This window comes from Chiloscyllium plagiosum, chromosome 23, assembly GCF_004010195.1.
Source record: "Chiloscyllium plagiosum isolate BGI_BamShark_2017 chromosome 23, ASM401019v2, whole genome shotgun sequence".
Lineage (NCBI taxonomy): Eukaryota > Metazoa > Chordata > Chondrichthyes > Orectolobiformes > Hemiscylliidae > Chiloscyllium > Chiloscyllium plagiosum.
The window spans coordinates 12,204,921-12,225,845 of NC_057732.1; the positions used below are offsets into that span (position 1 = coordinate 12,204,921).

Sequence of the window (20,925 nt, forward strand, 5' to 3'; positions counted from 1 at the left end):
TCTTCAGGTTTTTTTCCCCAATTTTCTTTCTTTACAAGTACCATAGCACCTCGGTAGAGTTTTATTATCCCGGTGTGTGTGAATGTATCTGTTTTGAATTAAGGGATATAAGTTTGATTCTGAATATAGCTTTGTTGCTACTTAGTTATGTGACTTGTACAAATAAAAAGTTTGTTTGAATAAAGAAGTTAATTTTGAGTTTATTGAAGAAACATGGTAAAAATCTGTTTTTATTTGTTCCCGATAACAAATACAAAGAAACAAATTAACCAGTAGACTAGTGGGTTATGATTGTTCATGCACCTCTACCATCAGAGCTGTAATATCACAGAGTTCATTCAATGTTTGTGTCTGTCTGCACTTGCCTTTAAGTTTTGTTCCTTACTCTAAGATATGAACTAAGAAATATTTCCTCATATTATGCAAACTGTAGGAAAATCTGAGCTCTGCCACCTAACTGATCCATCACATGGCAAAAGGAGGAATGACATTCCAATTGTTTGAGATGGGAGGTTCTTTAAAGAGTTAAATTCACTTTGATTTACCCGCACATTAGAACAAGCATAAAAGAATATACTTACACTCTTTTTAATAATTCTTTGTCCAACTGCTACAACAAGCCAATAAGGTAAGGTTGAATTGGATGCTTCAGTTGTAATGTCCCCGTAGGTCCAGCTAACAGAGAGTAGGTTCTTAGAATACTCCAGCCAAGTAATCTTCGGAGCTAGTGGTGCTATTCAAACGGCAAAGCAAACAGAACTCTTCAGAAAGGCAAATGTGAACAGATTAATGGATTATTATTCACACATGTCATCAAGAGACTTTACTAGTCCAACACTGCTTTACTATCATTTACTCTTTATAAAGGTGACATCATCCAACCTCTGCTCCTTGGGGCCCCACTTGGCACCCAGTCTGTTTGCCACAAGACATCTCTATTCTCAGACCTAATCTAGATACACAGTTAAGTGACTCCTTGATTTAAAATATCGATGCTCATTTTCAAATCCCTCTGAGATATTTTCCCTCCCGATCTCAATAACCTCCAAAACCTTGAACCATCTCTGCATGTCCTGCACATCTCTAGTTGTTATTGCTCTACCATTGGCTGCATCTCCAGCTGCCAAGGCAACAAGCTCTGGAATAACATTTTACTCCTTTAACACACTCCTTAAAATTTATCATTTCAAACAAAACTTTGGTCCAATGTATTTCAGTGTCAAATTTTGATTAAGTTGGAGCAACCTTGGAAGCTTTAACCCAATATGTGGACAGCTTGCTGCATTGATCCTAACTTACATTACCACATGTAGAATTCTGCTAAGTTCAAACTAAAATGCTCATTAAGATGGGATCTTGGTAAACATGTGCATAGACCTTCATATCCTTATGTATACATTTTGATAGAAATGCAAACACAATGGCCCACGTTTATGATTGTAACAAAACTGTCAACGTTCATCGTCATACTCTGTAAAGCTGCTAGCATTTTCTGGCAAGTGTGTTGTCAGTGGTGGCAATCAAGAACCTGTTTTCTGTTAATGGTCAATTGTCCACAAGATGCATTGCTGAATTCTACACAGATACAAATTTTAGATTCACTTGATCCAATGTGAACATCCAGTTTTTATCCAATAAAGACTTACTGCGAAATATCTGAAAATGTTAGACTGCATGTGCAGATTGATACTCCAAACTCTTCGGTGACATGCTCTTCAATACCAAATGTTTGTGTCTAGTTTGTGTTTGCAATAAGATTGTGGGACTGCGTTAGCAGCAGAATCTGAAGGCAACTGCCCTTCGGGTTTATGAGTTGAACTTTATGGCTTCCTGGTTATCAGGTGGTGGTAATCGTGGTGGGGAGGAAAGTGGGCAGGTTGGGTTGAGGGTTGATGGAAGATTGAGCAATATGCCAACTGTGCCCCATGTGCCTACCCAACCCCACTGTGAGCCAATTGAGGGCCTTAAGCAGCCATTAAATGGTCACTTAGAAGCCTCCCCCTGCATTGGGGGTAGGCCAGTGCAAAGTGTCTGACATGCCTGGTGAAACCTCATTGACTAGTGGATGGACATCTGGAAGTGGGTGTCTCTGTGTCCATTGGTGACTGCTCCTTCCCCCTCCCATTCACATTACCCCTCCCACAATAGTCCCCACCCTATTTGCCACACGTGCTGGACTGCCAGTCTGATGTGACCCTAGACTTAGCTCACTGTCCAGCTCCAGCATAACTCTCTTGCTTCTGGGACTCCCCACAGCCATAGCAGTGGTCACCGTCTATCACTGATGCTCTTGGCATCGGAAAGCTACCAACAAATTGATTGGCTAACAGGCAGCTCTCTGAGGCAGGACCTCTCCCCTGGTAGTGACAGAGGGGTATCTTTTCCAGCCAATTAGTAACCTAACAGAAATTAAATGGCTGGAGCTGAGACAATCAATGGAGAATGAGTTTGGTCTGGAGTTTATCCAGGGTCCAAGTTCCCATTACACCCAGTGGAACATTCAATGCCTTGTTCTTTCTCAGCAACCATTTCATGTATTTAATTCACGTCATGGAAACATCTCTGCAAAACTAAACAAGTCATCCTGCAAGCTTATCCCAAATTTTGGAATGTTTGGGAGGTGATATCCTCATGGTATTATCACTGGACTGTTAATCCAGAGACCCAGGTAATATTCGAGGCACCCGGGTTCGAATCCCACTCCAAGAATCTAATAATGACCTTGAATCCATTGCTGATTGTCAGGAAAACCCCACTTGGTTCACTAATGTCCTTTAGAGATGGAAACTGCCATCATTACCCAGTCTGGCCTACATGTGACTCCAGACCAATGGTAATATGGTTGACTCTTAACTTCCCTATGGGCAATAAATGCTAGCCTGGCTAGTGATGAATGAATAAAAAATTCACTATTATTCTGAGGAGGGGTTTTAAATCAGAGGTTGAAACAAAAGGACTGATGAATACTAAGCTCATGGACATACGGCAGGTAGGGAGCTAAAGTAACATTCTTGAGTGAAATGCAGCAGTGGTAGAGAATTGCAATGTGACATCTCCCACATGGATAGCCAAGCACAAAGTCATGTTTTTTCAGCTGCAAGAAAAGTTGTCCATCCGAAGTGGCAACCAGAATAAGGTTACGAAATGGATGAGTGGAATGGATGCATATTCCTTCCATAGCTAGTGACCTAGTGGTTATGTTTATTGGCTTGTTAGCAGCCAGCTGAGTACCCAGGTGACTGACAATGATGTTTTGCCAGTGGTGTAAGATATGGCACCCACTGGTACTCCTGCCTACTGCCGATCACTGGCCTTTGTTGGATCGATTTGCAGATTGATGCTGAAGCCTATTGGTGACAGTCCAAAGATGTACAGGTTGGGTGGATTGGCCATGCTAAATTGCCCATAGTGTCCAGGGATGTGCAGGCTAGATGAATTGGCCATGGGAAATGCAGGGTAACAGGGAGAGGCTAGGGGTTCGGTCTGGGTGGGAAGTGCTTCAGAGGGTTGCTTTGGACTCAATGAGCCGAAAGGCCTGCGTTCATGCTGTAGTGATTCTATGATTCCGCATGCTCTTCAATACCAAGTGTTCATGTTCTTGCTGTGGCTTTACAGACAGCTTGCTATTTCAGCAGCGCTGGAATGTTAATGGTACAGTGATGCATATGAGCAGCTACCTTTGACAGGAATCCCAAGGCACTGGGATGTGCCTTCAAACACTGTTTAAAGGAAAAAGCATCAGTTACAGGTTTCAGGCTCGTAAAGTCAAAATCAATTTTTGGATTTAATGCATGGTTTCACAAAATCATAAAGACAACTCAAAACTGAAGTTTAAAATAAAAACATGTAACTTGTGGAAAAATCTAAGAGATATCTGGAACTAAAAACATGTCCAACTTAAAACATTGGAAGTATTTTCCATTCAATGGATGAGCATGGAAACAAACTAAAGGGATGGGATTGTGTAAAACAGCCTTGCACACCCCTGTTGCACTACAAGAAACTGTAAAGCACTCTCAGCTTACCTGTTATGTAGCTCATTAAAGATCGGTCACAGCAACTCATTTCAGGCTCTCCCCAAGACACCATCGTGACACGAAACTCATAACGTGAGGCTGGTTGCAAGTTAGTCACAGTCTGACAATGAAACACAATGGCAAAAAGCCTTCTTTTAAAATAAAATTAACATTGTGCATAGCATCATAGTGAAATTTTGGCCAAGTGTGATATGCATTTGTTCTACAGCGTGATAGTCACATTCCTCTGTGGACTATACACGAATCGCGTCATACAAACAGCACTTAAAGTGTTGGTGATCAAATCGTGCTGCAGCCAACACGTGTTTTAAAAGCTTGCTTTTTAGAAACTGTGTCCCTTATCTGTCAATCACGCTAAAGTCAATTTGTGCTGACGAAACACTGCAGCAAAACAACTTAGTTTAACAAGAGAACCTAACACTGTAAACGGTTGATTATGCTGGCTGCAAGGAATGTTGCAGGGAGAGTCAGGCAGTTCTACATCAGAAGAAAGAAATGTATGTTTTAAATATATACAGTAGTGAATTCATAAACTAGCATTCCTAACCTCAACTGCATGCAATTTGAACTCTAGATGAAACACACTTTATTTCCTTGATTGTAGGATAATCTACCTCCTTGACTACCTGTCCCTTTCTAGCCATGGTCCTAATCAGTGGACTGGTTCACCTGTTTATTCAGCATGGAAGGTGCTGACGGGAGGTTCCAACCTGAAACACCCACTCTCCTGCTCCTCTGATGCTGCTTGACCTGCTGTGCTTTTTACAACTCAACACTTTATCAACTCTGACTTTCCAGCATCTGCAGTCCTCACTATCTCCACTACGTCTTCCATCCCAATACCCAGTAGAGGGATGGTAGCCCATGCCTTAAGTGACCAATCAGAACAAGGCTGTCCCCATATTTGAGAGAGAAAGAATCTGTGTGGAGCTGCTCCAATCACAAGTAGCTTCTCTCTCACGTTGTCAATCTTGCAGCATCAAACATGGGAGAGAACTGCTCTGTGATTGGAAGGTAGGGGCTGCAATGAGAGAGTTGCTTGGATTGCTATCGGTGTGGCTCTGGCCTCATGGATGGTTCTCAGCACAGCTCCTGGCCTTGGGAATGGCTGTTAGCCTGGCTATGGGCCTTGTTGATTTCTGATGGTGTGGTCTAGACTCTACTGTCTCTTATAGGGGAAGGCGCGTGGAGAGGAGGACACTGCAAAGGAGGGAGTAAAGAATGGAACCTGTCAATGGTTGATCCAAGTACCTGGGAGCAAGGAAAACTTAAATTCACTGTGAATACTGAATTGCTTGAAAATGAACATGTAATCTCTGACTTAAGGCTGCATGAGACCAGGAGCAACAGCTTGAGGAGGGACATAGTGAATTCTTTAGAAATCAACACTGTCAATTGTTAAATTACTTTGCAGTTTTGTGATCCGAGGTGCAGTAAATGGAGTAGTAACTATCTGGTTAAAATGTTCCAGAGTTGCGTATCAGCAATAAACACATTAGCTGTGATCTCACTAGCTGTAGAAGCTGTGTTCAGGGTGATGGATTTTGTATAAAAGCATCCGTCAGATTTAAAAAAAAATGCTAACCTTTTCCTCTTGTCTTGTGACAATTTAAATACTGTGATGTCTGAGATATTAATGCTTTCCTTGTGTTGTGGCTTTAAGTTTAATAGAGTGTTGATAACAGAAGGCATTGATGAACTCTTCTCATTCTGCTTTTGTGCGAATCTATGAACTCCAAACATAGAATCAAAGAATCCCTACAGTGCAAAAAGAGGCCGTTCAGCCCATTGAATCTGCACTGACCTTACAAAGAACATCCCACCCAGATCCACCCCCCACCCCATAACTCCATTTGAGGTTTTTAACCATGGTGAACCAACATAACCTGGACACTACAAGGCAATTTTTAAATTTTTTTAAGCATGGCCAGTCCACCTCATTTGCACATCTTTGGACTGTGGGATGAAACTTGGGCACCCGGAGCAAACCCACATTGACACGGGAAGAACGTCCAACAGACAGATGCCCAATACTGGAATTGAGCCTGGGTTCCTGGCACTGTGAGGCAGCAGTGGTAACCGCTGTGCCACTCCACTCAACTCAGATATAATAGATATTGTTGCCGTGTGTCCTGATCATCAAATAAGTGGGTTTGTGAGAATGTAAAAGGAGCCCCCAAAAACCAAAAAGTAGTCCTGAACATTATAAAGTACCCTTGAGAAGAGTCCTTGAAAAAACTTATTTGGACATCGGGTCAGGTTCAAAGAAGTGAAGCTAGGTGCATCACGTGATGACTAAGTAGCATGCAATTGTCTGATAATGCCAAGGTTGAAAAGTCTATCCTGCTAAAAACTGATCTTTCAATGTCCTTTACAAACAGAGACATGGAGTACACAGCAATGACGTTTGATGAAATGATATGAAGAAAGTTAATTCCATCGTGACTATTGTTACTAATTCTAGACACCTCTGAAGAAGAATGTGAAGGTTTTGTCGAGGAGTCAATTTATTTTTACTAGAATAACTTCAGGGATGAATCTTTTAAAGCCAGACTGGGGCAGATTGGTATTGTATCGTTATTTCTGTCATGGTAGACGAGATGGTAAAGAGCAGCTGTATTTTAAGATACACAAAATATGCCAATAATGATATTTGGGAGGTCAGGGAATGGGAGGGGGGAACTTTAATCTGAACTGTGGACTCAATCTGCCTAAGTCTGGCTTTAAAAAATGTAGAACAAAAACAGAAATTGCTGGGAAAACTCAGCAGGTCTAGCAGCGACTGTGGAGAGAAATTAGAAGTAACATTTTGAGTCCAGTCCTGAGGGAAGGTCACCGGACCCGAAACGTTAACTCTGATGTCTCTCTACAGATGCTGACAGACCTGCCGTGCTTTGCAAACTATTTCTATTTTGTTTCTGATTTATAATTCCCACAGTTCTTTAGGATCTTAAAAGATGTGGCACCGAAGAGGCCACTGGAAGTGGGTTGCCAGTTTAAACGTTATAACGAGACTTGGTCCTGATTTCTTTTTTGAAGAACACTTTACATTGCCACATCAAAGTTCATTGTGGAAAGGCTAGTTTGCAATGTAGAGTGATGCCAACAGCATGACTTCAATTTTTAGATTGACTGGAGTTACCATCAAGATCCTATCTTCCCAATTCCATCCTTTACCCAAGGTTTAGTGACCCTCAGGCTAAACCAGCACCAGTTATTCTGTCTACTGAGAAAGCAAACCCATTGGACTGTGGTGACCTTATTGTAGGAAATCAAAGCTCTTGGCATTTGCGTACCAGTTAGCATGGATGGAAAATTGGCAGAAAACAGAGTATGAATGATTGCGTCTTTGTCTGATTGGCAGGATATGATGAATGGAGTGGCGCAGCCTTGGCTTGTCACAGTTTATATCAACGATTTAGGAGCAAAGACATGGCAGCTACATTTACAGTTAATGCAAAGGTAAATAGGGCAGCACGAGGATTGGGTGGTCAGAGATGAACATTTATAGGATGAATGAGTGGGCAAAAATCTGGCAGATGGAGCACAATGTAGAAAAATTTGAAGCTGTTCACTTTGGCTGGACGCATAAAAAAGTACAGTAACCCTCAAACAGAGTACTTACTCAAACAGAATTCCAAGGTGCAGTGGGAGCCAGCTGGTCTAGTGCACAAATTATAAAATGGTAGTGCACAAAATCCAGCAAGACCTACAGTCTGGATTTCAATTATGAAAGAAATTGAACATAAAAATAAGGATCTCAGAGCTTAGTTGTACCTGGAATTGATGGAACTACATCTCAAACACTATGGCGATTTTTGGTTTCCCTTATTTAAGCATGGATGTAAATGTGTTGGAGGCAGTTTACGAGATTGATGCATGGAATGAATGTGCTGTCTTATGACGATAGCTTGAAAAGGTTAAGCCTATTTCCATTGGCGTTTTGGAGAGTGAGTGGGAACTTGAATTATACAAGATCTTGAATAGTTTAGACAAGGTCCACATGGAAAGCAGAGTTCCTCTTGTGGGTCAGTCAGGAACAATGGTGTTAAAATATGGGATAGCCCTTCCAGTCAGAGATGAGCAGAATTATTTTTCCCTCTGAGGATTGAGAAAGTATGCAACTCTGCCTCAGAGACAATGGAGGTGGGGCTCAGTGAATATATTTAAGACAGCGATAGATTGATTCCTTAGCCTTGAAGAATCTGAAGTTATCAGGGGTAGATGGAATGTGGAACTTGAGACACAAACAAATCAACCATCATCTTAATGAAAGGCAGAGGCTCAAGAAACTGAAAAGTCGACTTCTGTTCCTAACTTGTAAGTTCATAAGTTTAACTCTGCAAAGTTGGGTTCAGGAAACCCATCAGCTCCAGAGATGTAAGGATCCAGGAGGCAAGTAGCATAAGATCACAAGAAAATGCCTTTCCGCATGCTTCTTACCCTCACCAAGGAGTGTTTCTGCTTCATGAGAAACCCAGGTTATTGAGGGTGACTTCCAGGCACAGAAACTGTCAACATTATCAGACACACGTCACAGAGTTAGAGTATGGGGAAACCCTGTCTTTTGCATTTCTCAGGTATCAAACCTCTCGCGTCACTGATCCACCCATGGCAGGCTAAATCACTGCCATAATTTCAGTCAAATGTCCAAGGGAGAGCAGAAAAATTATTCAAGTGAAATGCAAGCACCTTTTCAGAAAATAAAAACATTGAGTGTTGGAAACATATTCCCAGAATCCCTAAAATGCAAAAGATGCCATCTGATCCATCGAGTCCAAACCAACCCCCTGAAGAACATTCCACTTAGACCCATCCCCCTAATCTATCCTCGTAACCCCGAATTTCCCATGGTCATTCACCTAACCTACATGCCTTTTGACTGTGGGAGGAAACTCATGCAGACACGGGGAGAAAGTGCAAACCTCACACAGCCAGTCACCCGAGGGTGGAATCAAACCTGGATCCCTGACACTGTGAGGACAGCAGTGCTAACCACTGAGCCACTGTACCACCCCATATTGCCCTACTTGTTTGCAGCTAGAATGACAATTAAGCGAGTGGATTCTCAGGAAGGAACTCTCTTGTGAGATTAAAAGTGGTTTACTGCAATTGTATCAAATGTTTACTATTTATGACATTTTATTTATTTAGAGAGATAGCTGAACCTAACACTTCCTTAAAGTTCACAGTGAGTCACTGTTAGAATTTCTTAGCTAAAATGTTCTCGTTATTTTCAGACAAATATGACACACTTATGGGACTTGACCTTCTAATCTAGAGGTAGGGACACATCCACTGTGCCACAGATCCTGTTGTTGAAATATTCTAAAGTCTAAATCCAAAGTCTAAACTAGAGTCAGGTGTTACACTGATTCTATCATCTCCTGAAACCAAGAGCAACTAATGAGCTCAATGAAAGAAGGGTTCACTTTTCACTCCCTGGGTATGTAACCAATTGATCTGAGCAACTATGAACATAAGGAGTGAAGCTTCACATACCAGTGAAATGTGACAATGTGGTGAAGACAAAAATGTTTACCTCTGGGAGATGAAATGACCAAGTGAATCATCCAACCTTAACCCACACTGTCTGATTTTCATCCCATTAATTTCACTGGGGCTGGGGAGAGGAGAGAAAGGCAACTTCTACAAACTGTGGACTATTTGCTCAATTGCTTCACCATCCAAGTGATGAAGCCAACAATCCAACTTGATGAATTCAAGGTCCCCAAAACGTAATCATTACGGTGAATTGAATTACCATCGAGGTTGTTAAGGCAATTGTGAATGGAATATCTTGGATGGTTTTCCATTTTGAGTTTTGGTTCAGCGGATCATGATGGTACATTTCCACAACGTACTTTTTAAACACCACAGAGTAAGGTCTGTTCCAGGTCAACACTACTGCTGTGGGGCCCAAAGGGTATAATATCAGATTCTTCACTCCTGATGGCTCTGTGGAAAGAATAATAGGTTTAAAATTAGGAGTCTGTCCATTATTAAGAAGACTTTTATGAGAAGTAATATTAACCTCTGATCCATAACTAAAGCAGAGACCTAATAATGAATGAACATGGAACAGTACAGCACAAGAACAGGCCGTTTGGCCCACGGTGTTGTGCCAAACATGGCACCAAGTTAAATTAATCCCTTCTGCCTGCCCTTGGACTAAATCCCTCCATTCCTTGCATATTCAAGTGCTTATCTAAAAGTCCCTTAAATGCTCCTGTTGTATCTGCCTCCACCACCAACCCTGCCAATACATTCCAGACTGCTACCACTCTCTGTGTAAAATAAAACCTGCCTCTTACATCTCATTTAAAATACCCACCTACACATCCCTGCTAGTGTTGGATATTTCAACTCTGGGAAAAAGTTTGTGACCATCAACCCTATCCATGCATCTTGTAATTTCATAGACTTCTATCAAGTCTCTTCTCAGCCTCTGCCACTCCAGAGAAAACAACCTGAGTTTTTCTAACCTCTCCTTATAGTTCATACCCCCGAATCCAGGCAGCATCCTCTCCCAAGCCTCCACATCCTTCCTGTAACGTGGGGGCCAGAATTGGATGCAATACTCTAAATGTGGACTAACCAAAGTCTTAGAAAGTTGCAACATGGCAATCCCATCTCGTACTCAATTCCCCAACCGATAAAGGCAAGCATGCCATATGTCTTCTTTATCACCCTTTCGACTTGCATGGCCACTTTTAGGGAGCTGGATGAAATAAATGAAGTTTTGAATCACACAGCTTCATCATTATCTGAATGTAGGTTTGATGGACTATAGGTGGGGGCCACAAAACAGTCGGATGAATTATTTAATTAATGTTCCCTTCAAGGTTTTGGTGCAGGACAGATTGAGGTGCTTGGATCTGGAGATGCTCAGCTGTCAGACCTTCCTATACACTGGTCCATGGTGTCATACCCTTCTGGATCCCTGGAATTTATACGGTAAGGGGTTCAGTGAAACACTCTATTCCTTCTTGTTCTCCTTACAGTGTTCCTTTATATCTGTGGTGATATACCAAAAAACACTTCATTAACTGGAAAACACTTTCACAATATCCGGAGGTCATGAAAGATGCTGGAAGGGTGATGCAGAAGGCAGTTGGGAATCCGCAGAAACATTCTGACATGATTTCTATTGCCGATGTTGTGCTGGATATTAGCAAAATATTTGACATTTTCTCCCCCTTGTGCTGTGTAGTTCAATATTAAATAAAACCTTACTCATGAGAAACCATACAAAACATTACTGAGACCACAGCAAGAGTATTGTGTGCAGTTGTGGAATCCATATCAAAAGGAGGGATATGATTGAACTGGAGAAGGTGCGTAGGAGATTAACCAGGATGTTGCTTGGCCTGGAGAGTTTCAGTTATGAAGGGAGATTGGATAAACTGGGGCTATTTTCTTCAGAGCAGAGGAGATTGTGTGGGGTCATGACAGATGTTTAAATTATGAGGGGGATTAGATAGGATAGACAGGAAGAGACTTTCCTCTGGGTGGAGGGTTCAATGACCAGGAGTTGTAGATTTATGGTAAGGAGCAGGAGGTTTAGAGGAAAAACGTTTTCACCCAGAGCGTGCTGGCAAACTGGAACTCACTGCCTGTAAGGGTGGTGAAGGCAGAAACCTGCATAATATTTAAGAAATACTTAGATGTTCACTTGCAAATGCCGAGGCCTACAAGAGTATAGGCCAACTGCTGGAAAAAGGGAATCAAGTAGAATAGTTAGGTGGTTGTTTTCAATCGACAGAGATGTGATGGGCTGAAGGGCTTTTATCTGCACTGCGATTGTACGGCAAAGGATGTTCAATCTGACAATAGTGTATCCGTATGGTTTTTAAGAGGTAATTCTATTCACGTTCAGCCTCATTAGGGCCTACTGTCAAGGTGCTGTCATGGATTCCATAATACTTACTCAAACCAAATGTAACTGGGAGAGAAGGAGGGCCAACAGCAGGGCCATTTTTCAAGTAGACCACAACCTGGTAATACGCTCCTGGCATTAGGTTTTCAATGATGTTACTGCTCAGATTTACCTGATAAAGCAAAGAGATTTGCAGAAGTCAAGTATTTTTCTGCTTTTGATACCTTAAGACTCTTAAGACTTCCAAAACAATTATTGTCCAGTCACTGCGGAGATATCAGTCCTTTTTACCCTTCACAGTCAGATCAGGTCTATATTATTTATGGAGATCGACTCATTTACAGCATGTTAATATTTAATCTTGTGTGTACACACACACACATACACACACAAGTCTCCACTGGCAATCTCATTGTTCCTTCCACGTATTAGAAACTGCAATATTAAAATTCCAGCTTGGTGCCATTTATACTCGAGTTCACTGTTCAAAGTATACGAGTCTGTTTTCAAAAACACATCTTGCAAAATGATTTTTGGCAAATGCCTGCATGTTATAAATTAGAATAATGAAAAACACATTAACAGTGTACATGGTTTTGCACATGATATCTTGGGGCTAAACTAATAAATTCTGTCGGCATTACGATGTTATGCAGCCACTAGTTCTTAATGAAAAGGCCTCTCATTTCAACAGTCAGTGGGCCAGTGAATAGATTCTCATCTAGAGCAGAGATCAATTATTTGATCCAGCTTAAAGTACTGTAGGAAGGGCTGGAATGTGCGTTTAGTCGCAACATTAGACCCACCTATTACATGGCTGATGGTTTACTCTACAAGTTAAGGAATTAGCTTATTAAGTTGTGGTACCTTAGTGTAAATCTAGAAAGATTCATTTAATGAAACAGTGGCTAGTAAGACATGTGGTCTACATGTAGTAGCCATAGTCTACAAAGGACTGTATGGCATCTAATTGAACAAACAATGGAGTATTACAGACCAGCATTTTTAGGAAAGCCACATACACTGACCAGATACTCAACTACAACAGCAATCATCCCAACACCCACAAGCTGCATCAGGACCTTATTTAAATGGGCCAAAACACACTGCAGCACCCAGGAACTATGAGCAGCAGAAGAAAAAATACTTTGTACAGCATATTCAAGAACAACAGGTGCCCAATGTACACAGTCCTCCTATTTTTAAACAACAAACCCAAACAATAAAACATAACACGGCCAGAAACTCTAGCCACACTACCGTACATCAAAAACATCTCAGAGATGACCACCAGACTACTCCGACCCCTTGGCATCATGGTAGCCCACAAACCTACCAACACATTGAAACAGCTACTGATGAACCAAAAGGACCCCATACCAACAACCAACAAAACGAATATCATTTACAAAATACCCTGCAAGAACTGCAACAAACACTACATTAGACAGACAGACAGGAAACTAGCCAGCAGGATACACGGGCACCAAATAGCCACCAAAAGACATGACCAACTATCCTTCGTACCCTTACACACAGACGAAGGACACCACTTTGACTGGGACAACACATCCATCCAAGGACAGGCTAAGCAGAGACATGCACAGGAATTCCTAGAGACCTGGCATTCAAACCAAAACTCCATCAGTAGACATATTGATTTGGACCCCATTTACCAACCTCTGAGAAAAAGAACTGGAAATTATATCACCCACATTTAACAGACCAAGACATAAAACAGAAAGCGGGACAGAACACCAGCGTTTAACCGGAGGCTCCCTGATGATATTACCTAGCATGGTAACAAAACGTCTCAGAACAAATCTACCAGCTCAGTGAACAAACTTACAACCTGCATCTCTCTCCATGCGAGAGGGATATATGGTGATATACTGCTCGAGAATAATGACATCACAAACCTTGGCTCAGGTGTAGAGGCAGGTCACTGGGATTAAATGTGTACTGTTGGCTTTATTCTATATCCCACAGTAGTTCACTGAGCTAACTGACCCGTTCTATATGTTCTGTTCAGACTACTATATGGAACAAAAACAATTGGGGCAGTCATAATTTCTAACATGTTATTATTTATTATTTAGTGCTCAGATCTAAATTTACTTCTTTCACTTTGAGTAAGAAGAATTTGTACCTAAAGCAACAGTACCTGAGCTCCAGTATACTCTGATTTGTCAGGAGGACATTTTTTAAATGGTATAGTGCTTAGCCTGCAAGAAGAATATATTCCCAAACCAAACAAGCTCAGGCTAAATCAAAAGGGCTCTAAGTGGTGCATTAAATAAATGTAAGGAAAGATAAATGACTAAATCCAAAGGGGATATTAAAAGATGATCAGAGAGACAAGAAGAGAGAAAAAAACTGCAACTGAGGCCAAACATATAGAATGGTTACAGCCCAAAAGGAAGCCACAAGCTCAACGTATTCATGCTGGCAATCGATAAGAGGATCTCAGCATGTCCCAGCTCGGTCAGGGCCCAAAGACAAGTCTAGAACACAGGATTGGAAACAGGTCATTCAGTAACATCATGGCTGATTGAGTTGTGTTCTGCTCCACTTCTTCTCTGCACCTCAGAATCTCCAACTCCCTTATCTATCAAAAAACTGTTTATTCAAAGTGAGTTAAAGAAAGACCCAGTCTCCATTATCTTTTGGGGAAGAGAATTCCACACTCCCTCAGAGAAAAACAGTTCACCATATCTCAGTCATAAAATGGAGACCTCTTATTCTTAAAGCATGCCTCCTAGTTTTAGGTCTCACACCTTCCCCCAACAGCAAACATCCTCTCAGTATCCACTCTATCCAAGTCCCTCGTGATCTTCTGCTTCAATAAAATCATCTATCATTGTTCTCAACTCCAATAGATGTAGTTGTAACCTGTTCAATCAGAGAAGCCTTTCATCCCATGAATGAGTTGAGTGGAAAAGTTTCAGAGAACACCTCTGGGAAAAAACGTTTCTGAGAGCATCTCTGGGATACCTGCACCAACCAACCCCACTGCCCTGTGGCTGAACACTTCAACTCCCGCTCCCACTTCACCAAGGATATGCAGGTCCTGGGCCTCCCCCATCGCTAAATCCTAACCACCCGACGCCTGGAGGAAGAACGCCTCATCTTCTGCCTTGGGACCCTGCAACCACACGGGATCAATGTGGATTTCACCAGTTTCCTAATTTCCCCTCCCCCACTTTATCCCATTCCCATACCTCCAACTCGGTACCACCCTCTTGACCTGTCCATCATCTTTCCCATCTATCTGATCCACCCTCCTTTCTGACCTATCACCTTCTCCCCAACCTTCATCTACCTATCACATTCCTGGCTGCCTTCTCCCCAGCCCCACCCCCTCTCCCATTTATCTCTCCACCCCCCTGGCTCATGAGCCTCATTCCTGATGAATGGCTTATGCCTGAAACGTCGATTCTGCCTGAAGTGCCGTACTTTTCCAGCACTACACTTTCGACTCTGGTCTCCAGCATCTGCAGTCCTCACTTTCTCCTAGTCTGTTCAACAAATCCATGCTGACTTTCCTCATTTAATCCATATTTGTCCAACTGACTGTTAATAATCCAGTGCAAACTTATTTCTAAACACTTTCTCACCACTGATGCCAAGCTGACTGGCACAGAATTGTTAACTTATCCTTACATCCTTTCTTGAATATTTACAATTCTTGAGTCCATTGGCAGGACCCCTGTGAGTGAGGAGGATTGGAAAATAATGGCCAGTGCCTCTATAATTTCTACTCCCATTTACCTCAGTACCTAAGGATAGTGCTTTATGAACGTCCTGAATATTTAATAGCCACTCTATGAACTTTTAGTCCGATCAGTATCGCTACTGCCTCTTCTTTCACTATAATTTTGGCAGCATCCTCTTCCTTGCCTAACAATATAAATACTGTTTCTGCACTCTGTGGTAGGGCACAACTTCGTACTAAGAGTTCTGGATCACAGTTGCAAAGATCAGAGCATAAATTTGACAAAGAACAGAGGAAGGAAAGAATAAATTGGACTGCATATTGGATTGCACACGAGGCAGAATATCTTGTCTACTTTCATTCATAATGAAGAAATGAAATATTGTGTATGGAAAATGAAAAATGGAGAAATGGAAACCTAAATAGTGCTGTTGGCAGTGGGGAAAATTTGAGGTGGCTTTCATACTTAAATCATTTGAATTAATAAACAATATCACAGCAAATGGTTCCATTTTATTTAATGTGCATCCATAGGTAACAGTAGCCAATACCTTGTAGCAATAATGAGACTCAATTCTCTGGCCCTCTAATTGCTGCTGACAAGACAGAGATACGATCGACACAATACTATCGTAGTTGTTGTCTTGTGAGTGAGTCCAGGATACGTGGGCTGTAATAGAATTCAGCACCTTCACAGCGATGTTCTGAGGGCTTTCAGTGATCTCCTTAAACCACTTCCCAAAGGAACCTTCAAAAAGAAAAACATGTCAAGTAATCTTCCATGAAAAGAGAAACAACACCGGACTTGGGAAGAATATAACCGAATGGCCGTAAATGTAGCTGCAGGGCATCGTTAGTTTTTGATGTTTCTACAATGGTAAATCAAATGCCTTGGCAGAACATGAATCAGTTTGAGTAATCGCAAGGATAACTGAAAAATAACAAAAAAGACAATGTATTTATAAAGAACCATAATTACATTTTTGTGAGGGAATTCCAGAGCCTTTTACAATCAACAAATTATTTTGGAGCACAGTGACTATTGTGCAGGAACACGTGGTAAATGAGCACCAGGTAATCTGTTTTTGATGATACTGGTTTATTAAAACACAAGGAGCGATCACTTTACCATCCACTCCAGCGTGCAAATAAAGCCTGCAAATCAACATTACAACTGAAGAAAAAAAGACTTCTGACAATGCAGCACTCTCTCTGTAGAGCACTGCTGTGTCATTTTAGATTATATACTTGGACTTCAATTCACAACCCAAGCTGTTGCTGACACCAAGTGGATACTAAAGAATATGACCATGGAGCTATTTAAACACTTCTCATCTGCCAGGCCATCTCAAAAGCACAAGAAAGAAAATGGAGAGCACCTGGACAGAATCTTATGAGGATCATGGTATAAGCTGGACAGCTTGCGATGGTCGTGAAGGACCTCTCTTTGAGGAGGCTTGCTGCATCTTGGCATACTCAAGCACGCAAGAGAAGAGTAAAGAGCCTTCCCCAGGCCCAAACACCACGTGGACAGAAGCCAAGGACTGCAGCTGATCACCTGCACTCAGCAGTGCCTTGGTGTAACTGGTAGCTGCTGCTGCAGTTCACCCTGACCCCAGGACATGGGCTATAGGTGAATGATTTCTGGATCAGTGGTGCTGGAAGAGCACAGCAATTCAGGCAGCATCCGAAAAGCTTCGAAATCGACGTTTCGGGCAAAAGCCCTTCATCAGGAATAAACGTCGATTTCAAAGCTTTTCGGATGCTGCCTGAACTGCTGTGCTCTTCCAGCACCACTGATCCAGAATCTGGTTTCCAGCATCTGCAGTCATTGTTTTTACCTCGTTGATTTTAACCCTACTGCGAATCCTCTTGCAAGGATGCCTGCCTTGAAGAAGTTTTCCTCCTCTCTCTACAAGAATCTCAGGGAGTCTCTCTCCCACTGCAAATCCCAGGTCATTTCCTCTGCCCTGAAGCTCTTCAACCATGTCCTGAAACAAACCCGCTACTCTATCCCCACCCCCACCCTCCTCTAGCTTATCTCTCCACGCTTCAGGCTCTCTGCCTTTATTCCTGATGAAGGGCTTTGGCCCGAAACGTCGATTTCGAAGCTTTTCGGATGCTGCCTGAATTGCTGTGCTCTTCCAGCACCACTGATCCAGAATCTGGTTTCCAGCATCTGCAGTCATTGTTTTTACCTTATAGGTGAATGAAGGCAGGATGGGGGTCCCTGAGAAAGTAGGTTGGCAGTGAGTGCAGGAGGGTCTCTCTCAACGGGACCCCCCTCCAGTGACTTTTTAATGCAGGGTCCTTAGATCAAACCACCAAAGACCTTTGAATAAGGAGCTGCCAATCTAAACCCCAGGAGGCCGCAAGCAAACATGCATCTGTGTAGGATGAGTTGGAGACAGAGTTAATACAAGCAAGGATAGGATGAGGCCTTTAAGATGACATTAATTATGCAACCTGCCATCTGATTAAACGCACCCTGCCACGAAATCCACCAGGGGCGAAGGCACAGGATTCTGTCCCTTGAGTGAAGGTCAGCAAGGAACCAAAAGAGAGAAAAAATACAAAAATAACAGAAAGTGAAACAGACAACAAAAAGAAAGCAAAAGAGAAACAAAAGAGAAAGTTGAAAGCTGGCAAAAGTTTAATGGAAAATACTCTCCCCAACATTGTGGCACATTTTGTTATGTGCCACATCTTCATTCGAGGTAATGTTCCCATCTTGCGAAGTTCAATTTAAAGGAAAATGGATGTGGCTTTGAGAGAATCAACAGATGATATACGTTACAGTAATTGTGCTTTCCATTACTTTATGTTTTGCGATTGATCTCTGCTGCCCTGCTTCTCTCCATAAGAAGTCAACAAATTCTACACTGACTCATTTAATGACAATCAATCATGTACACTGTTTGGACATTCCTACATATGCATAATTAGTTGTTTTACCATTTCAGGAAACACCCCTTTTGCCACCCATGTAATGAGTAGACTGTTATACAGTTGTGGATGTTGTAAATAGGCTTCAGCAGCTTCTGCTGTTCTAGACGTCTCTGAAGTTTAGATTCTTTACCTTCATTTCGAACTGGTCAATGTGTCCAATATAATCAAAAGATGGGAGAGGTATGCACATCTCTGGGCAAGCCTGAATCTCTTAAACGGCTGCTGTAGCCATTAAAAGGGAAGCTCAGGACCTTAACAACACTGTGATGTCTTGGAGTTGTAGAGCAAGGGTATGAGTAATAATTGGGAGGAGAAGCTGCAGACTTTCTTCACTGACTACTCATCAGCAGAGGGATACACATACAAGTTTCTGGGGTGACTTAATTTCACACAGGAACTACTGAAAATTCTGCTTTTATTATGTTTTAGAAGTGCAATGAACAGCTCATGGACCAGAAATCTTCCATTCTACTGCGGTCCAGCCTCTTTCAAGACCGCAATTTCCATCAGACAAGGAGGACTCAAGGAATTGGTGCAGATGTGTACTCCTCAACATCAATGTCCTCAGTATTACTCATACTCATCTCAAGGGAAGTTCCTTTTACCACAACCACGTGCAGGTCATGGGATTTAAGACTAGACAGTGACATCACCTTCAGGAAAGGAAGAAAGAGGGGAAAAGAATGCGAGCTGATGATCCGCAAACTCATTGGAAGGTGTAGAATAGGAGGCACCCACTGATGGACATCCACTTATGGCAGAAGCAAGCATTCAGGAAGATCATATGAACAAGGAATAAGAGTAGGCCACTCTACCCTTTGAGGCTGCTAAGCCACTCAATAAAATCATGGCCGGTCTGATTTTAACGTCTCCTCTGCATTCCAGCGTACCCCTGATAATCTTTCATCCCCTTGGTCATCGAGAATCTACCTCGGTCTCAAAAAAAAATTGAATATTCTGCATCCACTACCTTGTGAGGAGGGGACTTCCAAAGACCCTCAGCCCTCAGGGAAAAAAAATGTTTCCTCATCTCAAATGGGCACCCCCTTATTTTTACTCCATGATCCCTGGTTCTAGATTGTCCCACTTTGTCCCCTCAAGATCTTATATACCAGTTGTTGTTACCTCTGATACTTTTAAACTCCAGAGGATACAGGTCCAATCTGTCTTGCCTTTCCTCATAAGGCAATTTACTCATTCTACGTATTAATCTAGTAAAGCTTTTCTGCAATACTTCAAACACATTAACATTCTTCTCTAAGTGCAGTGACCACTTTGTGTGCTCAATAATGCACATTCATAATCTTGCATTCAGTTCCCCTCGCAACAATGGGCGGCACGGTGGCACAGTGGTTAGCACTGCTGCCTCACAGCGCCAGAGACCCGGGTTCGATTCCCGCGTCAGGCGTCTGACTGTGTGGAGTTTGCACGTTCTCCCCGTGTCTGCCTGGGTTTCCTCCGGGTGCTCCGGTTTCCTCCCACAATCCAAAAGATGTGCAGGTCAGGTGAATTGGCCATACTAAATTGCCCATAGTGTTAGGTAAGGGGTGAGTGTAGGGGTCTGGGTGGGTTGCGCTTCGGCGGGTCGGTGTGGACTTGTTGGGCCGAGGGGCCTGTTTCCACACTGTAAGTAATCTAATCTAAACTCTAACATCCCTGACTACTTGCTGAAGCGGCTAACCTTCTGTGGTTCAGCCACACCCCCTCAAGTAGTGTTGGGCTGGACTGGATAGAAGCAAGGCTGAAGTTATGAATGAAGGAGGCTGCACAGTGACAGCCTAGACAATCACATTTGAGAGACAGACCTCCCCCAAGTAGTCCTTGACAAATCTGCTGCTAATCACATCTATTAGAAGGTAGCATTTTGCTGGGGCACTCTCAACTGCTTCATTCTCCAACCCAAGCTACAATTCCATTCTTTCCTTCTCTTTCTCCACAGGGAAGGCACAGAGATGTCTCTGCCTACCGTGAATGCCACATGTATGCTCCAGAGTCAGAACCAGGGCAGAAGAGGACATGATTGCACTGAAAGGGATGGAGGATGCTGCCTGGGCTGGAACATTTCAGCTTTGAAGAGAAACAACATAGACTAGGATTGTTTTCCTTGAAGCAAAGGTGGCCGGGAGGGACCTGATGGAGATCTACAAAATTATGAGCTGCAATTTGAAGGTGATAGGTATAAACTTCTCTCCTTAGTATAGGGGTCAGTTATCAGGAGGCAAATCTTTAAGGTCAGGGTGGGAAGTTCAAAGGGGATTTAAGGAAGAAGTGTTTTATCCAGAGGCTGGAGATGATTGAAACTCTCAACCTGCAAGGGTGGTAGAGCCACTACAATGTTTTATAAG

The 20,925-nt window shown here is 42.4% G+C and overlaps 1 protein-coding gene across 3 annotated transcripts in view; it reads right to left on the reverse strand.

Annotated features, from left to right (window-relative positions):
* The window catches only part of ptpro (protein tyrosine phosphatase receptor type O), a 171,309-nt gene that overhangs the window by 49,226 nt on the left and 101,158 nt on the right, over positions 1-20,925 (reverse strand). For all 3 annotated transcript variants that reach the window (XM_043713540.1, XM_043713539.1, XM_043713538.1), the window contains 5 exons: positions 16,183-16,379; positions 11,968-12,088; positions 9,802-9,995; positions 4,026-4,137; positions 582-733 (listed from right to left, as the gene is read on the reverse strand). In XM_043713540.1, the coding sequence (XP_043569475.1) occupies positions 582-733; positions 4,026-4,137; positions 9,802-9,995; positions 11,968-12,088; positions 16,183-16,379 (776 nt within the window). The remainder of the gene's footprint in view (positions 1-581; positions 734-4,025; positions 4,138-9,801; positions 9,996-11,967; positions 12,089-16,182; positions 16,380-20,925) is intronic.